The sequence below is a fragment of the Dermacentor andersoni genome, chromosome 11 (assembly GCF_023375885.2).
Source record: "Dermacentor andersoni chromosome 11, qqDerAnde1_hic_scaffold, whole genome shotgun sequence".
In the NCBI taxonomy this organism is placed as follows: Eukaryota; Metazoa; Arthropoda; class Arachnida; order Ixodida; family Ixodidae; genus Dermacentor; species Dermacentor andersoni.
The window spans coordinates 11,754,465-11,781,575 of NC_092824.1; the positions used below are offsets into that span (position 1 = coordinate 11,754,465).

The 27,111-nt window shown below is 44.3% G+C and overlaps 2 protein-coding genes across 3 annotated transcripts in view; one reads left to right on the forward strand and one right to left on the reverse strand.

The window, feature by feature from the left end:
• Positions 1–1,070: 1,070 nt before the first annotated feature.
• On the forward strand, positions 1,071–14,719 carry LOC126517919 (transmembrane protein 53-B). Of its 2 annotated transcripts, XM_055064505.2 has the most exons (4): positions 1,071–1,428; positions 2,844–3,060; positions 6,651–7,133; positions 9,844–14,719. In XM_055064505.2, the coding sequence occupies exons 1-3, from the start codon at positions 1,187–1,189 to the stop codon at positions 7,128–7,130; spliced, it is 939 nt and encodes a 312-aa protein (XP_054920480.2). In that variant the 5' UTR covers positions 1,071–1,186; the 3' UTR covers positions 7,131–7,133; positions 9,844–14,719. The 2 variants fall into 2 exon arrangements, with proteins under 2 accessions (XP_054920480.2, XP_050023707.2); XM_050167750.3 differs by having other exon boundaries at positions 6,651–14,719.
• A 4,889-nt stretch (positions 14,720–19,608) lies between these two features.
• Positions 19,609–27,111, reverse strand: part of LOC126517671 (uncharacterized) — a 228,286-nt gene continuing 220,783 nt past the window's right edge. The window contains exons 37-38 of the mRNA XM_055064380.2: positions 23,474–23,704; positions 19,609–21,246 (exon numbers count right to left, since the gene is read on the reverse strand). Coding sequence (XP_054920355.2) covers positions 21,085–21,246; positions 23,474–23,704 — 393 coding nt within the window. The 3' untranslated portion in view covers positions 19,609–21,084. The remainder of the gene's footprint in view (positions 21,247–23,473; positions 23,705–27,111) is intronic.

The window sequence follows — 27,111 nt, forward strand, 5'->3', positions numbered from 1 at the left end:
GTATAGAGTTCGCAACGTACACAACAGTTTCATTGTACACGTTGTAAAATTCGATTCTGCGTTCTTTAGAAACTTGGAACCACCGTAATGTTCGAAGACAGAACGATTTCATTTTAACTCTTAAAAGTTGTCCGTGAATGCGTCGCGAGTTCAAAAAGTGAATTACGCACACAGCTTCACTGCGTACGTATCTTAAGCACCACCGTTATGCTGCCGCCGTACCATGCAGAAAAGCTAGCTTTACAGTTTGAAAAGAGTTCCGTGACACGATTTAAAGCCTGCAGTGCAGCACGTTTTAAAGCACTGAGATCGCTTAATTTTTTGCAAGCTGTTTACTGTTTCTACTGAGCTAGACATCCAATGACATTAAAAACAAGATATGCTCACCTTCCCTTGAAACAGAATCGATCAACCTATTGCACATATATCGGGCGGAGGACTTACTCGTGGATACTTTTACCAGATCATCTGCCTTTCACTGCGGCACACAGCAGTAAATCCTAATGTCATCTACGACAGTAGGCTATCTAGATTATGCTACGAATCTTTCAAAACAATTTTCCACTCTCTGACGGAGGCTAGGAAAGGGAAATTTATGCCGTCGATCTAGCATGGCAGTTGCCACCTATGCTCGTTGTTTACATTTCTTGCACCGCTCCTCCTTTTCTAGTTTCACTATTCAAATGCAAAGCATTCGCAAATATGTTTTCTTTTGTAGATTTGTGAATTTATTCATTTACCGCCAATACAAGCGCTTTGTACTTGCCGAAATAGCAAGACGAGCGCTGAACAGATCGCAGAAGCAGACGACAGCGAACAGGTTATAACTAGCGCCACTCTGCTCGTACATTCTTTCCCTAGCGGCAAAAGGGTCGAACTAGACCAGGCGTGCTGGAGCAGGGAGATCTGTGCAGAGACCACGGTTCCAGCCTCAGGGATTGCAACAGACGCCGTTAAAATCACGGAGGCGGGGCTGCGCGTGATTTAGGTTTGCAGCGGCCACCGCAGCTAGCGCTCGCAGCCGACCCGGGTGGGGAAGAGTAAGGAGGAGAGGGGCAGGAAGCAGCTTCTCGGCTCACGCGGCAGGCATCTTGTAAAGGAGGCAGCGAATGCCTCCTTTCTTCAGCGTGCGACTGGTGCTGGTGCTTTTTATTGACTGGTGCGACCACAGGGTGCGACTTTAAAAATGGAGGCCACGGGGATGTCGACGGCGTCGACGACGGCTAGTTCACCGCTCAGCGACGAAGGGAAGAGAAGAGGTTCGCGCAAGTTTAAGGACGAAGATATCGAGTACGACATAACTTTCCCGTCCGCTGACAAACAGCTCACTCTGCCGACAGCTAAGGAGCCCGTCGTTTACTTATTAGGTTGGGCTGGATGCAAGGACAAGCACTTGTCTAAGTACGGTGCCATCTACGAAGATCAAGGGTGCGTCGATGAACTTTTATTCGTCTTAATTGATCACTGTGCTACAAGCGAATGAGTCTCGCTGGGATAACACCCGTAAAATAACAGCGTTGTTATTCTCATCAGTTTATCACGGTGAGGTAGGAAATTAGCATCTTTGCGCGTTGTTTAATTGCGCATAATCAGATCACGTAAATCAAGCGTGATGTAGCACCCGCTCCACATTGTACAGATTTTGCCTCTTAGGAAAGGTTGTCGTGAGCGTGAATGACGCAGTAGTGTGTCAGGTCTAGAGCGCTCGGGAGTCTGCGCAAAGTGGCAGTGCATTGACCCGGTGGCCGCGTACGCACTGCGTTCAACAGCATAGCCTAGCTCTACTTGTGCGCCATTTCGTGCGCTTGGGAATAGTGGCTTACAATATTTCTAGCACACTGTAGCTCGAGCTAGTACAGGTTAGTACGCAAAAAACCGTACTGCGTTTAGGTAACCGTGACCGCGCAAAACTTATGCGGACTCGTTGAACGATGTCATCGTGCAGTGTTTGTATTCGCGGATAGCCGGTGAGTGGCTTTAATAGCGTCGTTTCTCTTTCTTCTTATTGTGATAGCAATTATATGGACACTCCCGGCGCATTTCCGCTGTAGCCGTCATGTTCCGTACATAGACCGAGGGCGATAAATTCGTCGCCGCGCACTTTACAGCGTGCGAGGGTGAGCCGGCGAACGCGGCTCAATCTCGCGTGTGCGAGCGAGGGAGGCGGGCCGGAAGCACGCCCACTCCTGTCGCGCGCGAGGGTGAGGCGAGGGAGGGGGGGGCGTTCTTCTCCGGTAAAGCCCCTCACCGGCGGCTGCCGATTACTGCGCGGCCGTGCGGGCGCCGTATCTTGAAAGCATCTGCGATGTTTGCAGCGTGTGCGGTAGTGCCGGTAGCTTCGTACGCGCTGTGCTTTCGACGTTTCGTTCGCGTTGAAACGAGAGATGCACGAAGGAAAATTCGATCGCTGCTGCTGCCGCCACGATCATTTAGTCCAGCATTTTGACAGCGAGTTTCCGCGCTCATCGAACGAGATGTGTTTATGTTTACCCGTGCGCGCGTGACACCGTGCTTGTTAATTCAGTTGTTAATTTAGTTAAAACACGTTGGTGGGCCAGTTGGTTTGAATGATAGAATGTGTAAGCGCGACTGAACGAGGACGTTGAAAGAAACAGACACGTAGAGACAGCGATGTCTCTGTGTGTCTGTTTCTACGTCCTTGGTCAGTCGCGCTTACACGTGATATCATTCTTAATTGAGTTAGTAAGCGAATGTTTACAAGTTTATACAGCCAATAAAACTACTAACCTTACCTTTTATAGCTTTCTACTAATTTGCTATCGCAATCGGTGCTTTGCCTTTCGGGAGAAACTGCGACTTTTTTGTTTTCGTTTCCTGTTCAGGTGCATTACAATTCGTTACATTGCTCCAGTTGAAGAGCTCTTCAAGCGGAGCTATGGTGGCGCACTGGACGAGCAAGCCTATTCGCTGCTTGGCTTACTGGAGGACTTCAAACTTGAAGAACACCCGCTGTTCTTTCATGCGTTCAGCAACGGTGGTGCGTTCGTCTACTCACTGATGAATCGACACTTTAGGGACGATGTCCAGATCATGTCAAAGGTACGCTTCTAGTCTCTGCTCTCTGCACACCATATAGCACACTGGAAAAGCTGAAACTGTCGTAAACAAGGGGCTTGTTGAAGAACGTTGCTTAATTCTGCAGGTCGTGTGCAAAAGCCTCCTGTTTTTGGTACCCACGAAACATTGCAGTAGTATCCACTCAGAGACTTGTGTGCATTAATTAACGGAAAATGAGACATCCACCCAATCGTAGCAATTGCTACAAAGGAAACCCGTACAGGTTCCTCGAAAGAAAAGCTTTGCGGTTAAAGAAAAATTTGTCCTTGTCCGGGACTCGAACCCGTGACCACCACCCTTCCGGGGCAACCACTCTACCATCTGAGCTAACCAGGTGGCTAGCAGATAGCAGGGCGAAGTCGGTTCGAGTCCCAGACCAGGACGAATTTTTCTTCAACTGCAACGCTTTTCCTTCAAGGAACTCGTATGGGTTTCCTTTGTAGCAATTGCTACGATTTCCGTTATTTAATTACTTCTCTCCACCTTCCTGGTTTCCACAGAACTATTACGTCAAACTTGTGTGCATTCTCAACAGAAGTTCTGCTCACGAATATTCCCTGACCGTTGTCATGGTGAGTCGGGCTGGTTGGCAGATGTTCATCATCAGGAAATTGTGTGGGCAAAAAAAAGGGAGAGGGGGCATTAGTGCCATCCTGTCTTGCTGAGTCCCCTCTTCATATTGCGTGCATCAGCTGTTGCGCTTAAGACTGTGATGGGTGTGCAATTAATTCAAGAGTGTGTTGTACTGAGCTAGATGGCATGAGGCTCGTGCTGAAAATTCAGGGCTCTTAATAGGCAGACTCAACACTCATGTCATGCTCATTTCTTTGTTTGTTAGCCATGGTGAATTTTCAGCCATTTAACTCTCTGGTCAAGTGCTTCCTTCAAAAACATTTTTTTTTAAGGAGTATATGGCACGAGGATGAGAAGAATTATACCCCTGTCACATGGCAAATCTAATGTAATTTCCAACTATGACATTTGTTGTGGTTAATGTCATTATCAGTGCGTGCTGTCACACGCAAAAACTAATGTCATTTGAACATGGTGACAGTGATGATAGTAAAAGAAACAGATGCAAAAAATGCATCAAACCCACTTTTGTCCAATAATTATTTTCCAATATGCTAAATTTCGTTGGAATATGTGATCCTCCCTCTCACACCGTGCTTTTGGATCACGAACTTGTCGACATTGCCAACCAACCAGGTCGAGTCAAGCCAAGCCGAAGATCAGGCAAGCAACATGTCAGAAAGCATGATGGGTGCATCTGCTACCTCTACTGAAGAGCAACAAGAATGGTAGTTGTGAGTCATCAACACTCTGATGTGCATGCAGGCTCCTAATATCCACATTGTTGGTGCCTGCCATTTCAAAACACTCGCGTGCATTTACATCAAGTCAATCGAAGCCATGGAGTTTCATGCAGTTATTACCTGAGGGAACTCTGGTGCTAGTGCCTTCGGGAGCTGCAAGCCGGGCGGTTCAGCCAGCACAGGAATGATGGGTAGTACGTGCATTTGCCTAAACTGTTGTTGTGGCTTCGAACGACTTCGTGGGTATGAAAGCCCGTCATTTTCAACAAAGTACTACGTGATAAGTAAAGAAACAGTGTTAATTTCCCAACAGCAGGATTTGAACACAGGACCTCTAGCACAGGAGCCCAAAATTGAAACCATTACACCATGGACGCATGCATCGACAAGCGGTTTAAAACGGCCTTGTGAATTTCTCACGGACAAGTCAGTGCCTTGAGATGCTTGGCGCTTTTCGATTGGCTACCTTGACAAGCTGAACTGCTGCAATTAGTAGTGATTGTGCATGTTTGCAGAGTCTTCTGCTCTTGGAAAAGTATAGATTGCTCTGAAATTTAACGACAATAAAGGCAGATAAAGCATAATAAACAAAGCCACAAGAATGTCTGAATCCACAAGCACGAAGATCAGACAAATCCATGTACCACCCATTATTACCATGGTGGCTGAACGATTGCAGCACCAGAATTCCTTTTAGTAATTATTATAGGAAACTCTATGGTCACAGCCAATGCTCCAGTGCAAACAAACATGACTGCCACAGCCAAAGACACTGGATTGAGAGCAGCTTTCTGTAATTATGCACTGTGATGCACTTAAACATTTTTAAAGGAATAATTAGGCAATAAAACTGACAGAATAGTTTTTTTGTCAAACAACAAAAAAGCATGTACTGTTTGCATAGCTGATCAGTAGGCTCCTGGTGTCAAGGGTGCACATTCGGTTCCAAAACAAATGCGTCTGGCGAATTCATTCGTATGGAAATGTCGTATTGAACTAATGTAAGTACGTTGGTATTACCATGTGACAGCAAACAAATGGCATGGGCGAATGTCATTCGTTGTAAATGACATTAGATTTGCCGTGTGACAGGGGTATTAAATCTAATGAAAAATTAAGAGTGCAAGCAGCTTTAATTAAATGTAGGTAGACGACGATTTTCTTTGTGTTGTTGTTGGAAAGTTTGACCTGCGGCAAAACCATGTGAAGTGCATGGTATGTACATGTAGACTTTGTTATGTTCAATGAAGTCAAGCAGGGATTTGTGGTGGGGACCATACATGCACAGATGAGCACCTGTCGTTCTGGGTCATCGTAACAGATAAGCCACATGTATAATTATATAGCTGCCAGGTCCAGACCCAGAAATCTGCATGTAAAGCACAATAATTTGCTGGAATAAAAGCCTGTTGGTAAATCTTGTACACATTTTACGAATGAACTTGGGAGTTAAAAGTGGTTACACAACCTCCTCGCTGTGGGAGGTATCAGGTCTGATTCACAGGGAGCACAGCTGTGCATGGAGCAACAGAGGACTTCCCTTTTTGATAGTTTTTCTCTTAAATTTTGCAAATGTCCCATGTTACGGCTTGCTGGTGCTAGGCCTCTGTGTCGTTTCTGGTTCTCATTTCTGGTTGTGTGATGTGACACCCTTGCTGCTCTGCTGGAGCATAGCCCATCTTCATTTCAACACTGATCATGGGACTCTCAACATCCCTTTTCTTCACATCAGGTACTGTTGGACTTCGTTGCCTGGCTGACAAAAAAAAAAAAGCACCCTGAAGACGTTGGAGCACAAACAATGCTCTCACTTTTTGCTCTTAGACTGCCTGCTGCATAGTTTAAACAGGGATACAGACATTAGCAAGCACCTCAGCAACACACAAGAACGTACCATTACTTGCATGAATAGAACACGATGGGAAATGTCAGCCTATGTGTGGTCTGGAAACATAGCCTTTTGTCAGTTCGCTGGGAAGTACATTAACCGTGATACGTAATCATGTGTGGCCATGGCCCATGCAGGCTCAAACTGCAGTAGCAAATTTATACACTATGAAAGCACCTGTGCAACAGCGTGATATGTTGCAGCAAGAGACTAGAGATATTGTCACTGGGGTACGTGTGTTTGTGCAATGAGGCCGCATGGCTAAGCATCACTTTAGTAAATTGGATCACTCAATGTGCACTTCAACATGAAAATAGTCTTGCCATGCTGCCCTTATTGCAACTAGTATGCCACATTCTTGGCTGCAGATTCGAGGTGTGATCTTCGACAGTGGCCCTGCTCGTGTTGGCTTCTGGCAGTGCGTCAGCGTCATGGCAACCTTTGTCAGAGGCCGCTCAGTGTTCCGCTACACCGTGGCTTTCTTCTGGGCATTGGCCATGTGGTTGTACTCGGCACTAACGTCGCTGGGCAACCTTGTTCTTGCCACCAGGTTCCATCGGTGCGAGTCTGCTTACGATGCCCTGCTCGCCGAGAGCCCACTCTGTCCACAGTTGTTTCTCTACTCCGAGAAGGATGCCGTCTGTACCCACCAGAGCATCTGCGCATTTGCAGCCGCACGTCGCACTAAAGGCGTGCCAGTGGAAGAAGTGTTCTGGCAGGACTCTCCGCATGTGCAACACTTTGTTCTCCACCGGAACCAGTACGTCACAAGTGTCACTGACTTTATGCGTCGCTGTCTCGAAGGCACAATCCAGGTGTCTTCACCCATCGGCAAGAAGAACCGCTGATGGGTATGTGTTCACTCATGGAGTTGCTAATGCTGGGGCCATGTTCTGGGACACTTGGTTGCAGTGGTGCTTTCAATTTCACATGACACCGCATCTGAAGGCATTCATTGTGTCTGATAACCCCTCCTTAATTATTTCTGCCATGTTATGCAGCATCCTACATGCCTGGAGAATTCAGTTGAGCACAATGGAACATTTTGGCAATGAAATACACATTAAGTTGGAGCGTTTTTGGAGACACGTCAGGCAGCCTACACTCAAGACTGCCTGAGTGTTGTTGTCAGTGTCTGATGCGGCAGTATATTGTTCACATGGAGGTGGCCATCTTGTAATATCAAAGATAAGAACTTTGAAAAGTTTCTTTTTCCAGATCTTGTCACAGTGCGACTGGAACTACATGCAGCACTCACAGGAAACACTCTCATCTGCATGTTTTATTATCTGCCTTAGCCGATTTGCGCATGCCGAAAGCAACGTGCTTGAAAGTGTCATTCCAGAATATGGCCTCTATGTTGCAGAAGCAGTATGGTAGAGCAAAGTTCATGGGCATGGTACTTGTTTGCTGCTGAGGGTGATGCACAGGTTGAGCGCACCTGGATGTGCTGGAAATATCCTGCTGATAGTCTACATGTTCACTACACCTCCAGAGCAAGCGTGCTTACATGTAGAGTTGCACCACAGCATCAGCCCATTTCTGAGACGGGCCCTGAACCACCCCTTGGGCTTGGTAAAAAAATACATTCTACGGGTAGCATACGCTGGCGTGAATATCTCAGCCAAATTTCGCAGTCGTGCACTGCATATGGGGCTCACAAGCGGAGTGCAAAGTCACCTTTTTCTCACACTCCCTTTTCCGCAGAGGCCTTTTCCTCACCCATTTCAGGGCGGCCCTTTTACGTCAGCGGGCAGATTACCATAGAGCGCCGCGACTGACTGAATCACGAAGGGTGCTTGAATCGGTGCACTTCTTCATACTGTTACTGTGTATGTTTACTGACACAGTTTACTAAATAGGTTAAAGTAACCAAACATCTGCATATTGAAATTCAATAAAAGTTGTGTACTTCTGATTGAAGCTAACTATCATCTGCTCACGCTCGGCCACGGCCGCCCGTGTAGGAATCCAACTTTGGCAACCCTTCTTATCAGTGTCGTAGCTGTCGGGTCTCACTAACTTCGATTAGTTCTGAGCACTCAACTGCCCTCGAACCACATGAAACTTAAGGTCAGACTACACATATGCTTGCCAGCGCGTGCTCACTCCTGACAGCTCCTGGCTAGATGCCTTGGCAGACATCACTTTGTATTGAGCTATTGACAGAGCACAATTAGGATATGGCTACTATGCGTTGATCAAGCTGTTGCATCACAAAGCCGGTCTGCCTTATGTAGCACGCGCAGACTGTAGCACATGAACGCAAGCACAGACTTCAGCCCTGTCAGGCACGTAGCAAACACACTACAGTTACGTGTAGCTGCATCTTATACGTAATGTAGATACTGCAGCCGCCTGAGGTGCTGTGACGAGCCTCTTCACTGAGAACAACTGCAGACTCTGATCATTATCTGTGGGCAACATGACTCCAGGCGCATGGGGAACCTGCCCGATTGCCGCCATTCGACTAGAACACATTGTAGAAGGCTACAGTGCGGGAACCGACAGAGACAAAGGAGGCACACAAAGTACACAGACGCAGCACTGACTTTTTTTTTGTTTTGAATTTGGCACTGCATCTGTGTACTTTGTGTGCCTCCTCTGTCTCTGTTGGTTCCCGCGCTGTAGCCTTCTACTATGTTCAACCAACAAGCCCAACTGGTTACTCTGTAGAACAGGTTGTCTGCATCCCGAGTTGCACTTTTTTGAAGTGTGTTGCCATCATGGTCGAAGCTCGTTACAAACGAGCATAAAGACAACATTTCGTTTGACCATTGAAAATGTGTGATTGCCGTAAAGATAAGTGCAAAAGGAAATGTGCTACTTGCTACTCGGTGTGAGAAAGCTCGTGTGAGAAAGTAGCTATCTAGTACACTGTATCACAGCAAAAGGTTCAGACATGGCGAAATTCACCGTAAATTGAGGGATAGCCTCCGACTTTGGCGTGTTGTAGGTGTCAAATTGTGAAGTAGTGTGTCTGCGTGAACATCCAAAATCAAATTTGAACTGTGTGCCAAGCTGAAATTGAGTAGGCAGAGTGTAGAAGGCTTCATTGTAGCCTTCACAGTGCAAGGCATTGAAGAAGGAACAGAGGGCACCGCGAAGAGGTTCATACGTGACCTTTGATTGCCAATAACTTCGCTTCTGAATGCACTAAGGTTACCATTTGCAGCAAAGTATTTCTGAAATAGTTTATTTTAACTTCAAATGCATTTCTTAACTTCGATAAAAAGTGGTTCAAGGTCCCTTTAATGTAGCGTCTCGCTGTCCAACAAGATATGAATAAAAGTGATAACATGTACAGGTAACTTTAACCTAACATCCAGATCTCTTTCTCTGGACGTGCACGCAATATGCACGAGTCTTGCGTCGTAAAGGAACACAAAAGGCGAGCACTGAATCAATTCAGAAAGTTAGATTACCTTCTAAGGTCCTCACAGCATTTAGGCCAACATTTATGCCTGTTTCAAGCATGACTCAGTTACACGAAAACTTGTAACTGCATAAACAGCAGAATTCTTCTGCAATTCAAATCATCCACAATGAATTCTCATGCAGCTGCGCCAACCATCTCAGAGGCCATGCTTTGCTGGACACTACTGCCATCCTTGATTCATAGGGAGGGCACACCACTTTGTGAATGGTGCTGACAGAGCTGTCTAATTAACTAGTGGCTGATTACAATTTGCCCGGTGTAAACAGAAACATGTGAACATCATGCGAGCTGACATAAAATTTTCATGTTGGTGGTGTCAATTATTTCCTTGTTTAGAGAAGCGCTGTTCGTGGTAAAAGTGATATACTTTGGATGCCTTAGTATGTTAAACTGCCATGCTTGACTTAGCACAGTTTAGCTTCTATATAACAAAGATGGATATAATAAGTTATGAGTTAATGAAATGATGTAACCACTCCCCTCCATAATTCCTATGGCCTATAGGGTATTACTAAAGTATATAAACGATCAAATTATTATAAGAAAGTAAATTGAGAACCTTTTCTTTTTTTGCCGATAGTCATGTTAACAAGTGCATGCTTATAATACATATTGTATATAATTATAGTATTTTCATGTCAGATGTAATAAGCTTTGATATTTTCATTATTCTTTGTCCTTTTAAACTTGATCTCCAATGGTTGAAGCAGTGGCTGAGTATGCAACTTTCAATGTGGCCGGAAAACAAGGGTCCATCGGGCTTTTATCATTATGAAACTTAGTTGCACCTCTCAGTATTTCTGCATGTTATGTAAATGTTACATGGCTTGTGGTCAGAGCAGTGTAAGCATTCCAGTAACTGCATTATCACATTCTCATTTTCCTGGATGGAGTGAAATGTCATAGAAATAGTCCTTTCTCTCTGTAGTCACTAATTAGACTGCTCTTTCTGCATTCGTTAATGTGACTGCTCTTTCTGTATTCGCTAATGTTTGTGTGTCACAATAATTAGACAGATCTTACTCTTTAAAAACATTTCTCGAGCATATTATTTATTGATGAGCAGCATCACCTAATTCTCGTGTCCCAACACTGCATTTTCACTTTAAATACATACATTGAAACTTCGTTACTACAAACACCACATTAACAAACTTTTCAGATTAACAAACTTTTCAGAAGTTCCCTGCTGACTTCCTTATAGGTTCAATATAAAAATATGTAAGTGCTACGAACTTCAGAATACCGAACTTTTCAGAATAATGATCGTTATTCAGTTTCCCTGTAATGTTAACAATGCCTCAGTACTACGAACTAATATTACGAAATCTGGGAATATTTAGATTTCCGTGTATCCTTCATGGCAGACGAAACAGTAGGCTAGTAAACGACAAGGTGCAGAGAGCAGACATCATGGCACATGGGTTCTGGAAACCTGAGACAGTGCCCGAGAAAGAAAGAATGCGGGCAAGCCGCATGCTCCGCGCAGAAGAGCATCAACTAGCAATGAAGGCGCATCTCTTCCTTCTTTCATCACCCTTCTTTCTGTGCACACCTCTTTCTTTTGCACTTCTATCTGCAGCCGTACTTTGTGCGTGGTGAAATGCAACCTCCGGATTCGCGGGGGTGCCACAGAGTCGCACTTTGCACCTTCTAGACGGTGTTGTTCACGTGCGCTTGTGCTTTGACATAGCTCAGGGGCTGTACTCTGAAACGATCCACTTCAGCGATACTATCGCCTCGGCCATGTCTTCGCCATCAGGCGCACGCTGATTGGCTGATTGAGCAACATCGGATGACGTAGGTCATCTGATTTTGCTAAAACAGCCAATCAGTGTGCGTAGATTGCGAAGCCGTGGCCAATGGTGATAGCATCACCGAAGTAGATCGTTTCGAAATACGGCCCCAGGTGTCTGCCTCAAGTGAGACAGTTACGGTGTCCACGGCAAGAAATGTGAAAAACAAACAAAAAGCAAGAAACATTGCGCTTTGGAGGCGACATGGAGCTACCTTTTTGTCGATAGTTTTCTCGGTGTCAGTGTCTGTATTGCGTGTGTCACTCTTTCATATGGTGCTTCGTGGTGGCGGAATCTATGGAAAAAAGCAACAGCGTGTGCCAAGAGCCAACAGCGATGTTTTCGTGAATAACACATATGGTGACAACTTATGAACTGATGGGTTGACGAGCGGAATAGTTAATTTTGGGGCTTTCACTATAACGATCTTTCAGAATAATTAACAATTTACCACGGTTCTTTGAGTTTATGTCGAGATTTAACTGGATACATATGTAAAAGTGGTTGATGAGGTATAACACACTGAATGTGTACATTTAACAATGAGAAATGTCATAATGCATGGCTCCAAATTATGTTGACAACACCCCTAGGGCCGTATTTCATAGCAATTATTTTTATTTCTCATTCTTTTTTGCCTCTCGTCACTGGACATTATTGCTGCATTCAGTGCATTGTATGATAACAAAATGAATAGAATCACATGAAAGGCATTCTTACAAAGCATTGCCTTTGGGCTTCTTTAACATGCACCAAAGTGCACGAGAAGTCTTGCATTTCGCTCCCATTGAAGCATAACTCTAGGTGTATGCTAAGCAGTATGGCACTACAAGCACTGAGCCTCTACCATATGTCTTTTTTTTTGTGTGTGTATGCTTTCTTTGTACCTCACTTTCTTTATAGCGGGTGATTTAGTGTTTGTATATCTCGGTGTGGTTATGTGACAGCATGATCTCTATGTAGTGAGGCTGTCTGTCTTTTGTGATATCCCCAAGGCAGTGAATACAACAATAAGCTGTCCATGCCGACTTATAATGTACTCGATCATGTGACTGTCACTATCAGATGACATTCTGACAGCGAGAAAAAAGTGTAGAACGACCTAGAATGATCACCTTCATACTTAATGCAATTTCTTCTTAGTGAAGTGTTGTTAGTAAACTGAATGGCTGTCTGATCATGGTGCCCAACTGAATGGGCTAGTACTCCCTGTTGAAGCTGTGCCTGTGATATGCGACCACTTTTTAGCATCTCTGTTGAGTCTCATTGTTATACAAACCCTTGAGCTTACTTGACGTCCATATTATGGGGCATTCAACTGGTCACTTTCGAGCGCCCTAGAATGCGCTCACAGTGTGGTTTGCATTCGGCTGGTTGATATCAAGCGCTAGGTTCACCTGGTTGATTCAGATTGCCACACTTCCACCTTCAACGTGGGAGCGCGACTGAAATACAACAGAAGCTTGGATCATGTGGCTACTCTGAGCAGCTAGCATGTTCGACTGGGGCAAGCTACCTCTGGCTTTAATCTCAAGAGGGCTCCTCATTGTTGCAAACCAGGTTGGAGCATGGTAGGAATTGGCCAAATGTGCCGTTAATCTCAGACAACTCGGGGAGGGCAGAATCTAATTAAATTTTGAGGGACTACTAAATGCTTTGCGAAGCCAATATTGTGGTGACAAATGTTTAAGCACCATACAATCTTTTTGCCCATGAAATGGTCAAGTTGTGAATAGTGATACCAGTTTTGCTTACTATGAGAAAATTTGAGTTTGTTGTTCTAGCTGGGTCACTTATGGAATTCTCCTGTTGTGTATTCTCCTCTTTGCTACTAAAACGAAAAGAAAGGTGCTCTTGGGAGTCATATTGCGAGATACAATTTTGAGATGGCCTGGACTGGTATATTATGTGTTTTGGAAGTGATAAAACCAACCTTGAAAACCATCAGCAGAATCACTTGCATCCAGTGTTTTGGTGGGTTTTCTTTATTAGAGAGTTTTAGAGTGTCCAGCATTTGCCAGGATACCACCTTGTTTTTAAGGGCCATTACTTAATTAGCTTTCATTCATCTGATCACCCTAATTCAATAAAATGTTGTGGTGTACTGAGTATATAGAAGCATATGGAAAATATTGTGTGATAGTATCAGGTTGCACAATAAGGTTTTCTTTACCAGGCGACTATGATTCACATCATGTTTTAAGGTTTCCTGTGCTGTGGTCTGAGTTTACATTCATATTTGTGGGGCGGAAGGGGGGGGGGTGCGGCTGTGTTTTAATTAAACATGATCTCACACTTGTGTAACTGTCACTGAAGAGGACATGAAGGTGCAAGCTAAGATGATCATAATTAGATAAAGGTATACAACGAAGATCACTGTAGCACCTGCTGCAGTTTTCATGGCATTCCATGGAATTATTTGATTTCAGGGGATTTGCTGCAAACATATGTAGCAAATAAATTAAAGAGAGGCATCAAATAATTGCATGCAGCCCTGTGTGATGCAGGTACTGTAGCAATGCGTTAGCACTTTTGCTGTTTGTTATCCAACGGCTGTAGTACTCTGCAACTTTAGACTTAGCGTTAGACTTAAGTTTGGCCTCACTGAACAACTTGTGCCTAATATTCTGCGTACCAGGGCACAGTCACAAAATGTTCCTCTAAAAGGTTCCTTCGAAGTGGACAGTGTGGCTTTTCACTCTTGCCGGCAAACTTTTGGTTGGGATTGGGTAGTGCACTGTTGCATTGCATGCATATTCACGCCTTCTGCAGTCTGTATTGTTAGCCACCTGCATGCCATTGTGCAGTTACAAGCTGTTCAGTTTTAATAAAGTACTGCATTGCTCAAAACTTTTTCTGTGTTACATACCAACTTTGGATTAACTATAATGGCTCTCAGAATAGTATTAATCTAAAATAAAGACTTTCTGAATGCAACCAAGTTTCAGAAATTGAAACAGCCGACATGGATTTCCACATGGTTAGAATAGCTTTTGGTATTGAGTGCAGGCACACACCAGTAGGAAGGCGTAAATTGCATTTGTATGCGTGGTGTTGCTGGTGGTGTTACAGCTGGCACTGTAAAGGAGTAGCAGAGGCACGCAGGTGATTATTAATTTTTCAGAAAATGGTGCTTATCTTGTGCCTATTCTTGGTGCCACTTGTAAATTTGAAGGACCAATAAAAGAAGTTTTGTCACAAAGTTTCAAGTTTTCCTTCCTGTGCTGGCTGGCAAACAGCTTGGTTGGCTACTCCGATGTGGGCGTCTAGACAATTTTCTCTGATCTCGCAAACTATAATTTGCTTTTACTTTCTGCTCCTGATGTTTCCTAGTTGTGTTTCTACCCGATGTGCATTAGAGGTGTGTTCCTTAATGCTTCAACTACCAGAAACAAATGTGCTCAAATGTACCTCGACGTGGAGTTTAGAGAAAGTGTAAAGGCTGGTGCACTCATCAAGCCAGCTCTTATATGTTGAAGATACAGTCGCTGGCTTTTGTTGGCAAAAAGGTCGGAGGCTAGCCTCACTTTGCTTGTGGGGTTGTGTGTGTGTGCTTGCATGCACGCAAGCACTATGTTGGTGCACGTGCACTGACACACTGCAACACCAGCACATCATAGCTTGCATGCTCTGGCTTCCAAGACAAGTTGCTTATGCAGTTTTGTGACCAGCTGTACATCCTCTTTTTCAATATAGCAGAGGAGGCAGAAACAGTATGTAGAGAGACAAAATGACCAAAAAAATGTGGCAGCAATCATCTCAATATGACTGTCGACAGTAATTTGTTTAGCATTGAATCAATATAGTGACGTGATGTGTTGGCACTGTTGAAACATGTTACGACTGAGAAGTGTACTGCTGCGGGATTCCCCTTTCGCGCGTCCGCAAGAACACTCGGCGCCATCTAGTGCTGCTGCCATGAAACCTGCACGTGCCCTCTGAAATGCATGGCTTGCCGGTGCGTGCAAATGCCAAGAAATGTGTCGTGCGGCAACTGGCTCCTCCACTGCACTTCTTTCTGCACACGCTGCGCCATCTATTGCCACTGCTGAGAAGTCTCGTGTGGCCTCCAAAATGAGAAGCATGGCACGCCCATAGAGTTCCTCACTGTTGCACCTAGAGGGAAATCTGGCGCATGAAAAAAAACAAAAAATGAAACATTTATACGCATTCTAAAAGTAATGAAATAAAGTGGCTGCAAATAAATTATCTAATATTCATCCACAAATTAATTTGTGTGTTAGGGCATTGTGCAGCATCGCTACTGGTTTCCATTTCATCATTTGTTGAAGCAATAAGATGAAAACGATTGAGTGGGTTAATGAAGCTCCCTGGAAGTTGAGACTTGGACAAAAGCAATAGAAGGGGACCCAATGTAATGTTCAAACAAGTAACATGGATTCTGCAAACTTTTTCCACGTTGGTGAAAGAGTTGTTGAAACTAGAACAGAATGTAGAAAATTTTAATCTATTTGCGCATTTTTTTCTTTTGAATGACCTTTTCACGCATTATGCGGCTCAACCTGGTTCATTGCCTTATGTTTGTTTTTCTAGCACTAATCATGATCCCTTGGAATTAATGTGAACAAACAAGCATCATATACCAACTTGACAAAAAGAGAAAAAGCTATGTAGTCTACGCTGTACATGCACTGGGCTTAACACCCTACATCTTGGAAAGAAAAGCAGTGTGTTCAAATTTACTCATTAGGAAACATGGATCCCTAAATTGTTGAATGAAAAATTGACGCCATTAAAATGAAGCCAAATAAAGCAATATAATTAGTATGTTCCTTATGAGAATATCATTCCACATGAGTGTCACTCTTGCGTGTCACCCATTTCTGTTTAATGGAGTTCACACTTTCACAAAAGCAACAGCTTGAGCAGAACGTTCTGCCGCCATTGTCTACAGGGCTCCTGGGACTTGTCAAGCCTTGACAAATACTGTTTTTTTCTGCCACCACATATAGCCTTTGCAGCACTGAGCCAAGTCATGGTCACTCCACAAGACAGACTGGTGATCCACACACATACCCACTTTATAGCGAGAGAATGGGAGGGGGCGAGAGGCGGTGCTGCTGGTTCTTCCGAGAAGCAGGACTGACAAAAACGCAGCTAAACCCTACCAAGGAAGGCAGCTGTTGTCCTGACGAGTCCCCTAGTCAAAACATTGGCTTCAGAGACATTCCTTCTTCAATCGCAATTGATCAAATGGGTTTAATGATTGAATAATGTAGTAGTGAAGATAGAAGCACACAAAACTGTGCAGACGAGCTTCCTTCCCTGAAGCAAATGCTCTCTCTTATTAGCTGAAATAGAGCCTACAAGCAATACTATTTGTCCTGTGCCTCGTTGCTCATTATAGCCAGGGCCATTATGGCATTTACATCACAAGCCCCATCTCCTACTTTCTTTCTTTCTGCTCTCTTGCTGCATGGTGCATTTCCCAAAGGGGTATTACACACTCTGTACTTCAGGGGAATCCTTGTGTTACCTTGTTGCAAGAAAGCAAAATCCAGCCTGGAAAATACTTATGTTATACCTGACACAGTCGAACCCAGATGTACCGAATCTGAAGGGGATCACAAAAAAAGTTTGACATTGTAAAAAAATTTTCAAGGGGATTTTTACAGCTGTTCGTTTTACACAATAACTGATTATATGTGAGTTCGATATATATCAAAGTTCAACTGTATTCATTATATATAAGCAGATATTCGTTACGCATTGATAGTACCAGCGATAGTGAAGTGAGGTTAAACACAGCACAACACCAGGACATGGACACAAGAAGGAATGACTGAATGACACTTGGAGCTTACTTTCAGCAATGAAATATTTATTTCTCGACCAGCTGTACTTACCCCCAGTCACGTGTCTCACAAACCACATGTCAACAGACATTTCGAGTGAAGGTAGCAAACGGAAAAGAGAAAAAGAAAAACATTTCTAGAAATTTATAAAACTGGAGAAAATCGCAAGCTGCTGCGACACATTTCATATGACATATACTTATCCTGACATGCATAGGTATTCAAGTCCCTTAACTGGCAATGATATGAAACCTTTTCTGATGCATTGGTCAGTGAAAGAGTAGATATATGCTGTGCTTCGATGATTAAGCTTATCAACTCAGAGTTTGCTTTTACATTGACTCTACTCCATTTCAAAGATACAGCAGGTGACACTGTGGGAACTACGCAATTAGTGTGGCCATAGATGTCTCACTCCACACACTTTGAAGTGCAGTTCTTGATCTGCATTGTTTTCTACGAAATAACTACGTCATACATTACAAGTGCTACTTGTGGATGCAACTTTACATCAAATCACACATTGCTTGTGAATATCTGTGCTTTCAGTAGGTAACATGATACCCCACTCGTTTGGTGGTACATAGATTTAATAGATCACCTACGCCTTTAATGTAATGATCGCATCATATTTTGCTACATAAAAGTACGAGCCACACAGTAACATCGAATTACATGGTGCGTACCTACCGTATTTACTTGATTCTAATGCGCCCTCGATTGTAACGCGCACTCGTTTTCCGTGACCCCCAAAAAGGGGGGGGGGGGGAAATGCCTTCGATTGTAACGCACACCTGTTTGCCATGACCTAAAAAAAAGAAAAGTCCTCTACAGTACTGCACACCTCATTCTTTCATACAAAAATACAACTTTCTCTCATTTGTAAAAAACAAGATTTACTCCCAATGCACTAAAGTTGCAATAAATAAAAAAAGTCACAGTTTTTCCTGAAAGGCGAAGCATCGATTACAATAGCAAATTAGTAGACAGCTATACGAAAAGTAAGGATCACATCTTTATCGGCTGTATAAACTTTTAAACATTTGCTTACTAATTAAATTAACAAGCATGTGTCACGCGCGCACAAGCAAACATGAACATGTCTCACTCAATAACCGCGGAAACTGTTTAAACGCTGGAGTGAGGAAGTGCAGTAGCAGGAGTGAGGGAATTGACCTTTGTGCGGCCTCTCACTTCGACACAAACTAAGCGATGAGAACACAGCGCGGTGCGCCTAGATGCGTAGACTTGTCTCCATTGCAGATGGCTTTCAAGATAGGAGCCATGCGGCCGCGCCATACGTAGCAGCCGCTGGTGTAGAATGCCTCTCCTGTTTGCGCCAGTCCCGCACGCAAGTTTAGAGAACTCCGAACGCCTGTGATGCGGCCCAATTTCCGTCTGTCTCCGCACACGTGATCGCTTTCCTTTTACTTGTGGCATTGTGATGAACTCAGCATGTCTTTGCAATCGGCACTTCCATGCTGATAGAGCAAACGCAGAAAACGGGAAGACAGGCGGTGGACTAACCTACGCCAAAGGAAGCATCGCCTAAGCACACATACTACATACAGCACACGGAGAAAGCTACGGCAACTAGACTCGAAGTGTGTATGAGGCGGCCATTTTGAAATGCTGATGGCGATATGGTAATGCAGATTTACAGTCGTACTCTATTCGAATGCTCACTCAATTTTTGGACCCGTTTTATCAGAAAAGAAGTGAATACGGTAATACCTTTTTCATACGTGAGGCACAACTTTTTTTTTGGTTGCGGATGCTAGCAGTGAGAGAAGTCACTCAAGCCATCGTAGCAATGCTTGCCATGTGTGAAACAGAGCACAGCATTTCTTTGAACCGAAAGGAGCAGTTTTGCAGTGGGATGCAGGAAAACCATGGGACCAAATCACGTTCGTGTGTCATTCCTTATTGTGTCTATGTGCAACACTTTGTCTCATTTCAGTATGACTGACCAGCAAGCCCACATTGCCACCCTCATTCACACGAACGAGAAGCATTTTAAATTTACTTTGTTATGTGTGAAATTCATTACATCTACATTCGCTATAGAGAAGATTGCCTGCATTCGCATTGCTGGTGGCTATTTGCGCCAGTGACACTGTGTCCGTACCTCCGAAGTTGCCCGTGGAACCCGTGATGTCATTTTCTCTGACAAGGAGACTGCTGCTCCCAAAATAAGGGCACACATGCTTCTACTTGAAATTGAGTCTGTTTTAACAGCATACAGAGATATTTTGCAGACACAATTGTCACTGTGTGATCTATGAACAGCACTTGTTTATTTGGAATAACCAAACTTACAGGGTAACAGTGTACCGATCTGGACAGAGTAAGTAGTCCTGCTTAAAGGCCAACTGCAATGGAATATCGCTTTGGCTAAATTTGTTACATACAAGTAGTGTATGCCATCTTGGCAAAGTCACAGGGCTGGTAATGTATAGTTTTCTTGTTAGCAGCCTTTAAACAGCACCTAAGCAGATTGCTCGTGCACATGGTGTTCGTCACAACTACATAAGTTCCAGTGCACCGCCTCTATGATTTTTAAACAACACACCCCAGGCAGCCACGTTATTTGGGCAGTCATGCCAAGGAGCTGCATGCTCTCTATTTATGTGTCACTTCCGGTGAGCAGAAATGGCAGCATTCTCTTTCCAGTTTTGGTATTAAAAACAGCTATTTGCTATAGCCTTTTTGTAATGCTTTCATTCGTACTTCAAACTACAAATTTTGCGCTGAGGCTCCTCTATACGCACACTGTGAGCCTGAAAAAGGGGGGCACCGTTGAAACACAAAGGACATGCACACAAGGAAAAGGCGTTACACACGGACGGATGCTGGACTTTCAACTGTACTTTGTTGGAATTCACATTGTTGCACATAACCTACGATGCATGAGCATCTTCGACTCCTTCCAAGACATGTGCATTGATAACACCTCGAATGTACATTGCCGCACAAAAACAGCCGACACATGTGCAACTTCTACTCCTTCCAAGACTGGTGCATCAATGTCAGTTTCTTTAATCATCTTTTACCTACCCGATAGGTAAGCATGTTCCTTGTTGGTTAAGCACAAAGACGTATCACAGAAAGACATGAACACATCTTTGTGTTTAACCAACAAGGAGCATGCTTGCATATCGGGTAGGTAAAAGATGATTTAAAGAACTGACACTGATGCATGGGTCTTGGGAGGAGTACAAGTTGCGCATGCGTCGGCTGTTTTTGTGCAGCAATGTACATTCGAGGTGTTATCAATGCACATGTCTTGGAAGGAGTCGAAAATATGCATGCGTTAGAGGTTATGTGTGACAATGTGAATTCCAATAAAGTACAGTTGAAAGCCCAGCGTCCGTCCGTGTGTAACTCCTTTTCCTTGTGTGCACGTCCTTTGTGTTTTGCTGGTACCCCCCTTTTTTCAATTTCATCATGCACCAACTTGCCCAAGAGCTTGCGTTAATGCACACTATCTTAAACCAGACTTTTTACGCATTCTTAAATTTCGTTGCAGTTGGCCTTTGAGCAGTCAAGATTTTATGTCACTGTAAGCTACTGTTCCAAGTTGTCGAGTGGCCTGTGACATGCCAATAACTGTGCCTGGTGAACGACTTTGGAAAACTGTGTAGACACCACTTTTTTTTACCGACAGCTTTGGTGGTAAAAACAAATGCTACCCCAAGTTACACCTCTTGCTTGAACTTGCTTGGCACATCTGAAGGTAGCAAAGGGTGGCTCAGCAGCCGACTGGCCTGCACCGAGCTACGGGGCTCCACGCACGACCCCGGTCGCATTCGCACTCTCTGCAGCCCCTGGCTTCCTTGCCAACCTTGGCAAAGATTTCCTCGGCCACCACGCTGAAGAACTCGGCAGGCAAGCCAGCCTCAACAAACTGGACCTGCAACAAGTGACGCCAATTTTAAGCAGCGAAGTGAAGTGAAGTTTGAGTTTATTCACATACAAAACAAATACATAAATCTACTATACAGACGAGGGTCCCAAAGTATTAATACTGAGAACGGGACACATTGTTACACATTGGCATTATGACATTAAAAACAGCATCCCTAGTTTTTTAGACAAATGCTAAAGCATTGGTCGGTCAGACATGCAGCTAATTTGTGAAGCAGTGTGTGGCCTTTGTCACCTTGAAAAAATAAAAAAGAAAGCAAGTGGGATGCTCTATTCTGGCAACTCCTGTGTGGCTGTAGCCGCTGCCATGCAGACCCTCTGGGGCTGGACAACTAAGGGTATGCATCAACTCAAATGCCTAAATATTGTTATACGGTATTTAATAATATAATGTAATATATACTTGAATATAATTGAAGGAGCAACTTTTGGACCACAAGAAAAGCTAATTATGCACACATATTGGTATGCAGGTAATTAGTGCATGTGTGTATAAAAACCAAAAGCAGCTAAATTTCTGATAAGCAGTTAAACCTTCACGACGACCTTACAGGTCATCGTGAAGGTTTGCCTTGGCTAAAGTCCTGTATGAATTGTTTTTGTTTATTTGAAATGCACGCTCACTCGTCTTCTCTGGGTTTCTTTCCGTGCCTTGTAATGTTGGGTGTTGGCTCACGCCCAAGTCACCTCCTAGCACAATGCCCTCTTGCCCTAGCGGGTGCCTCTCCTCCTCACATTCAGGCTATGCGCCGTACCTTGGAGGTAACCTGCGGCAAGTGCTAACTTTGAGCTGAGATGGTTGTTGTCTGATGTGCGTTGTGTTCCCCGCCCATCTAGTCGTTGTTGGCGGTTGCATAATCTGAAGTGTCCAAGACACGGTGTGAAGTGGTCGCTCGCTTTCTGACAGTGAGTTCGTGGTCATTGAGTGAGATCTGGTCATGTTTGCCTGAATGCGACGACACCGATGAAACTAAGAACCTTACTTCATGTAGTTAATTGGTCTCTTTGCTATAGCCATCAATGCTCAGCCTTTCTGGTAAAACTGTGCTGTTGCTTTGTTTTTTTTTGCTCAGCATGAATATCCATATCTCTTTACACTTTTGTTTTTAATTTCTGGCCACCATCTGATGACGGTTGTGGGTGCTACGCATGGTCAGCCATGGTGTCTAAGATTTATGGTGCCCCGTGACACAACACATGCAAATTTCGGATGCCGTAAGCCACATCGATAAATTGCTTTCAGTGCGATCTGCAGTACACATTAGTGCTCATAACCATGCTATTATGGCCTGACCTTCTTGCAATTTGTTTATAAGTGCTTACTGACAGGATACTATCCACCAGGAATGCTCTGAGAATTTGTGAGGTTGTTTTTACTGAGGAACTTTAAAACCTCGAATTATTGCACTTCGCGATTTAACAAAGTTTTTTTGCTACAAGTATAACTTCATCATATCAAGGTATGACTATATTGATGCAACCCTCAGTAATACACTGCAGGTGTCATTACTAAAGCTTGCATTAATGGGCCCCTCACTAGGTTTGAGCATTGCCAATCAAGTGTAGCACGTAGATCACACAGCAGCAATCGCATGTGCAAATTATGAAATGGCTGTATTGCGCGAAAACGGTCGAAATTTCAGACTGAAGGCCATGTGTTTCCCTTCCTGTCGAGGAAGTCGCTGTTCCAGCGAGAGAGGTCACATGCTCAAATGACACTACGCAAGATGCACTGCCTGCAATGTCACTGACTATGGCACGTGAATTCAATGAATCATCCAATCTTAAAAGCGTAATGCTGCCACTGGAAGTGCACCGTGCAGCAATAAAGGCTGAGAAGAAAACAAGAGGCAGCAGGGTTCATCAGGTGAATGTGACAAGGTCCCTCGGTTCCGGCAGAGGAGAAGACGGAGAAGGAACACCGCTTGCGGCCACTAGTCGAGACAAGAGGAGAGTGTCTCTGCTGGCAGCTGTGCTCACCTCCTGGCAGTATCATAACAGGACAATTTAATTTCTTCATACATCCTCCATTAATGAACCAGCCTAAAAAATTATGTCTGTGAAATGCTCCCTAGATGGCACCTTGCAGAAACTGCCAGTGTATAACCAAATTTGCAATGGACGAGGAGCCCTTTAACACGGTTCGCAGGAATCATGTACTTCTCTATCGGCACGCTTCTACGTTCTGCCCGTTGAGTGGGAGGAGTGCCTACCTGGAAAGCAGATCCTCTGGTGGCAGCAGCAAGTTTAGCGAGCAGGCCAGCTCTAGACGGGTAATCGAGGTACTCCTCGCCAGCCGAGCTCTCTGGAAAGACGAGCCCGTCAGCACGCAATCCATACACACGGCCTCGCTGGTCCACAGTTGGGTAGTCGGAGAAGGTGTACAGGGTGACACCAGAGGACAGCACCTTGTCGTGAAGCATGTCCAGCTCGCTTCGTGAGCTCTGCGAATGTGTAGGCCAGCGAGAGTTGAGGGTGTGAGAAGCACACACTATTGATTTATTTTTAATATTCAGCAGGCCCACAAAAAGGCATTGAGCAGGGGGTATCATCATAATTACTGCACAACAACTAACTAGGTGCCAGAAAATACAGGGCAAACAAAAGCCTGTACGTACAGCAACATTGGAATAATATTATACATAGGATTACATAGCCAATATGTGAACACTGCAAATCACAAAAAAGAGACAAAACTGAGGACTTCTTGAACAAGTTAGTTGATACTCGGTGAAGCCATTGGAGCACAAATAAATGCTCACATTCGAAGAATGGAAGACCGGATGCTAGTAGTGCCCGTGATGCATGGTCTTCTGTTCTCTGTGTTTGTTTTCTTTGCAATACAATGGCTTCACCTAATGCAAAGACACACACTTAGATGGCTGTAGCAATTACAAAAGGCTTCATGATGAGACAGTGACACAATGTTGTCAGGAAGGTCATTCTAGTGTGCTTTTACATAAGGCAATGCTGATAAGTTAAGTGACCGCGTATTACCAAGTTTGTGCATGAAACTGGCGTTTTTATGAAGGCTACATGACGTGCACCTAGGAGCTTGGATTGATTGGGACCTGCTGCAGTACTGGCGAAGGAGACTAGGATAAGGCTGGATAACATTTTTAGCACCAGCAGTAGACATCACGATACGCTAACTTCAACAGTTTATTTCCAGGAAAATTTACACTTTTGTATAACATGCATAATCGTGCCACTTCCGGTTGGCATGCCCTGTTGATCCTACCAAAAAGGCCATCTCTATTGAGCAAGTCGACAGACGAAGTTGTAAGCAACGAACAGGCGCCGTCACTACCAGGCCCTGTTTTTCTCAGAAGCCTTGGTGCCTCAAACACATTGAGGAGACAATCCCGCAAGCGGCGGGCTGCATGCCTGCAGCCTCGCCACCAAGCCCGGTTCGACTCTTCTTCGCTGAGTGCAGGCATCTCCCTCCGCCTCGAGCTCCGCGTCTTACGACCCTGGCGGTGTACAGTAGCCTGTGTCGTTGAGAGAGTAAAGTTGCGTTTCAAGGAGAAAGGTTGTATGTCTGTTTGCTCCCCCAAGTTCGCAAGGCGCCCTTTTCGCGTGGGAGCCGCTTGGGACGAGCGCATGCCTGTGCCTTACTTTGCGTCGCATGTTTCTGGTCCACAGTGGCACATTCACGTGCCGCTGTCGATCAGAGCTAGTTTTCTAACCAAGTGCGCAGTTAGCTAGCTGAGTCTGCGGTAGAGAACTTACTTTTTTTTTTACACAGTGCTAACGCAGCTTCACCACTTCACCCGATAGCTTGTGCCTTTATAATTTCACGTACATCCTTATCTCTGTGCTTGGCAAGGATCTCACAATCATAAAAAGAAAGAGTACAGCCACATTCTTGACAGTGAACAGACAAATGATCGTTGCAGTGATTCTGTAGATTTAAGCTATGTTCCCTATGTATTTCCGACCACAGGACAATGGCAGTTCATACACCACTGCTTCTTCACTGTTGGAAAAAACTGTTGGAACACTGCTGTTGTTGAAGTTTGCAAATCATGGTGCCCTTCTGTCCTTGCCTGCTGGTGCTGAAATGTTGTCCAAGTTCGAGCACCAACACGCCAAACAAACGGCCGTAAGAAGGCTGATTTGGCATCGCAGTCCTAGTGGGTGGAAAGTTTTGTCATAGAATTTATTCATGTACTCGAACGAAGCACATAGCTTTGTGACTACTCTAAGGTTTTTCCTTTCCAGTCCTACTGGATGGACCAAGATATTGCACTTTACCTGAGTTATACTTGAATCCCCGTTGTAATCACGGGTGATGAAATGTGCTGCTCTATTCTGGATTGATTCTAACACAGCAGTTGGGTGACATTGATAAGATGACCATACAGAGAAGAGATAGGACCATTTTTAAGATTTATCCTGCAGTTACTACAGCTTTAAAATGCCCATCATTACTGTGATTGCCTTCCACTGCAAAACAAAAACCAGTTCCCAATACTCTCCAATTAATTTTGTCTCACATTATTTCACCATGTCCATGAATCCTTTAATGTAGCAAAGTTACATTAATTCAATATCGGTCACTAAAATTCATTTGAGTTTAGAGGCACATTAAGTAGAAGCAGTATACAGGGTGCTTTTTTTTAAACCACATACAATATTTAAAAATCGCCTGTCGCAAACAGCATAATTGTACTTTTACTGCTTACAACCTCCCTGATGATATCTTCAATTAACCAATGGCCCTCAGTCCCCAGCAGCTGCAGAGCACCTGACCAAGGCAGCGGTCAGACCTATAACGCAGCAGAGGGTGCTAAGAATCTCTGGGTCCGGACAGGCTGCCAATGGAAACTGACCCCGTCAACCTTTAATTGCCGAACTCTGTCGAGTTAGGCTAGCTTAGCAGGACTCTTTGAGGAACTATCAGACATTGTCTGGGATATCATCGAGCTTAGTGAGATTAGAAGAACTGGTGACGCTTATACATTGCTGAATAACGGCCATGTCCTCTGTTATAGAGGTCTGCCAGATAAGAAGCAATACAGGGTAGGATTCCTAATCCATAAGGTTATAGCGGGCAACATTGTTGAATTCGACAGCATTCTCATCTCTCCGTGGCAGTGCCATTCCCCCCTGGCAGTACACTGTTATGGTGGCTTGCACCACCGCTGCATCTGTAGCCTTATAAAGCTGGCATGCACCCAGTTTCCTGACATCCGTTGCTTTGCTTTTGTTACCAGCATCAAAGCTGCCAGTGTCTAATCATAATTTGAATATCACCAAAAATGCATTGCACTAAAGGAGCAACAACAGTACTAGCCACCTTAACAGTAATCAGAGATAGGCATGGCACTGCAATGGCGGGGTGAGAATACAACCTTCAAACAAAATACAGGTGATGTAACTACACTAGGACAAGCAGCCCCGCATTCCGCATCGAAATCACATGCATATGCATGTGTACAATAATGGCTGGCCGACGCCACGTGTGTTCAGCTATGCTTCGGCCACATGCTCTGCTGTTTGCATTTCATTTGTATTCGATAGTACATCTGCTGTGGCACTTGCAGGTATGCAGCTCATTATAGTGCGAACAGGAAAGATCCATTAGATGTTCTATGAACCCCCTGTATCCCTAGAAGGAACATCTATTAGAGGTCACTAATGTCCAGCTGCGACACCCTTTCAACGCTACAGCAACGTGGTCTCGAAGGGACTTAGATTATCCATAGTACGTATTTGTAATGTTGTTCGGAGAAATATAGATATCTATAGGACGTGTGCAATGTCTAAAACATGATGTTCTATGGACATCTATGGGACATAAATTGTTCACTGGGATATGTGCACGAACGACACTTGCGTTCCAGAT

Bases quoted from the DNA above. Each gene is read 5' to 3' on its own strand.
- LOC126517919 (XM_050167750.3), top strand. From the start codon at position 1,187: ATGGAGGCCACGGGGATGTCGACGGCGTCGACGACGGCTAGTTCACCG. The intron at 1,429-2,843 runs GTGCGTCGATGA...TTTCCTGTTCAG, and splicing joins GCCATCTACGAAGATCAAGG to GTGCATTACAATTCGTTACA. The intron at 3,061-6,650 runs GTACGCTTCTAG...TCTTGGCTGCAG, and splicing joins ATGTCCAGATCATGTCAAAG to ATTCGAGGTGTGATCTTCGA.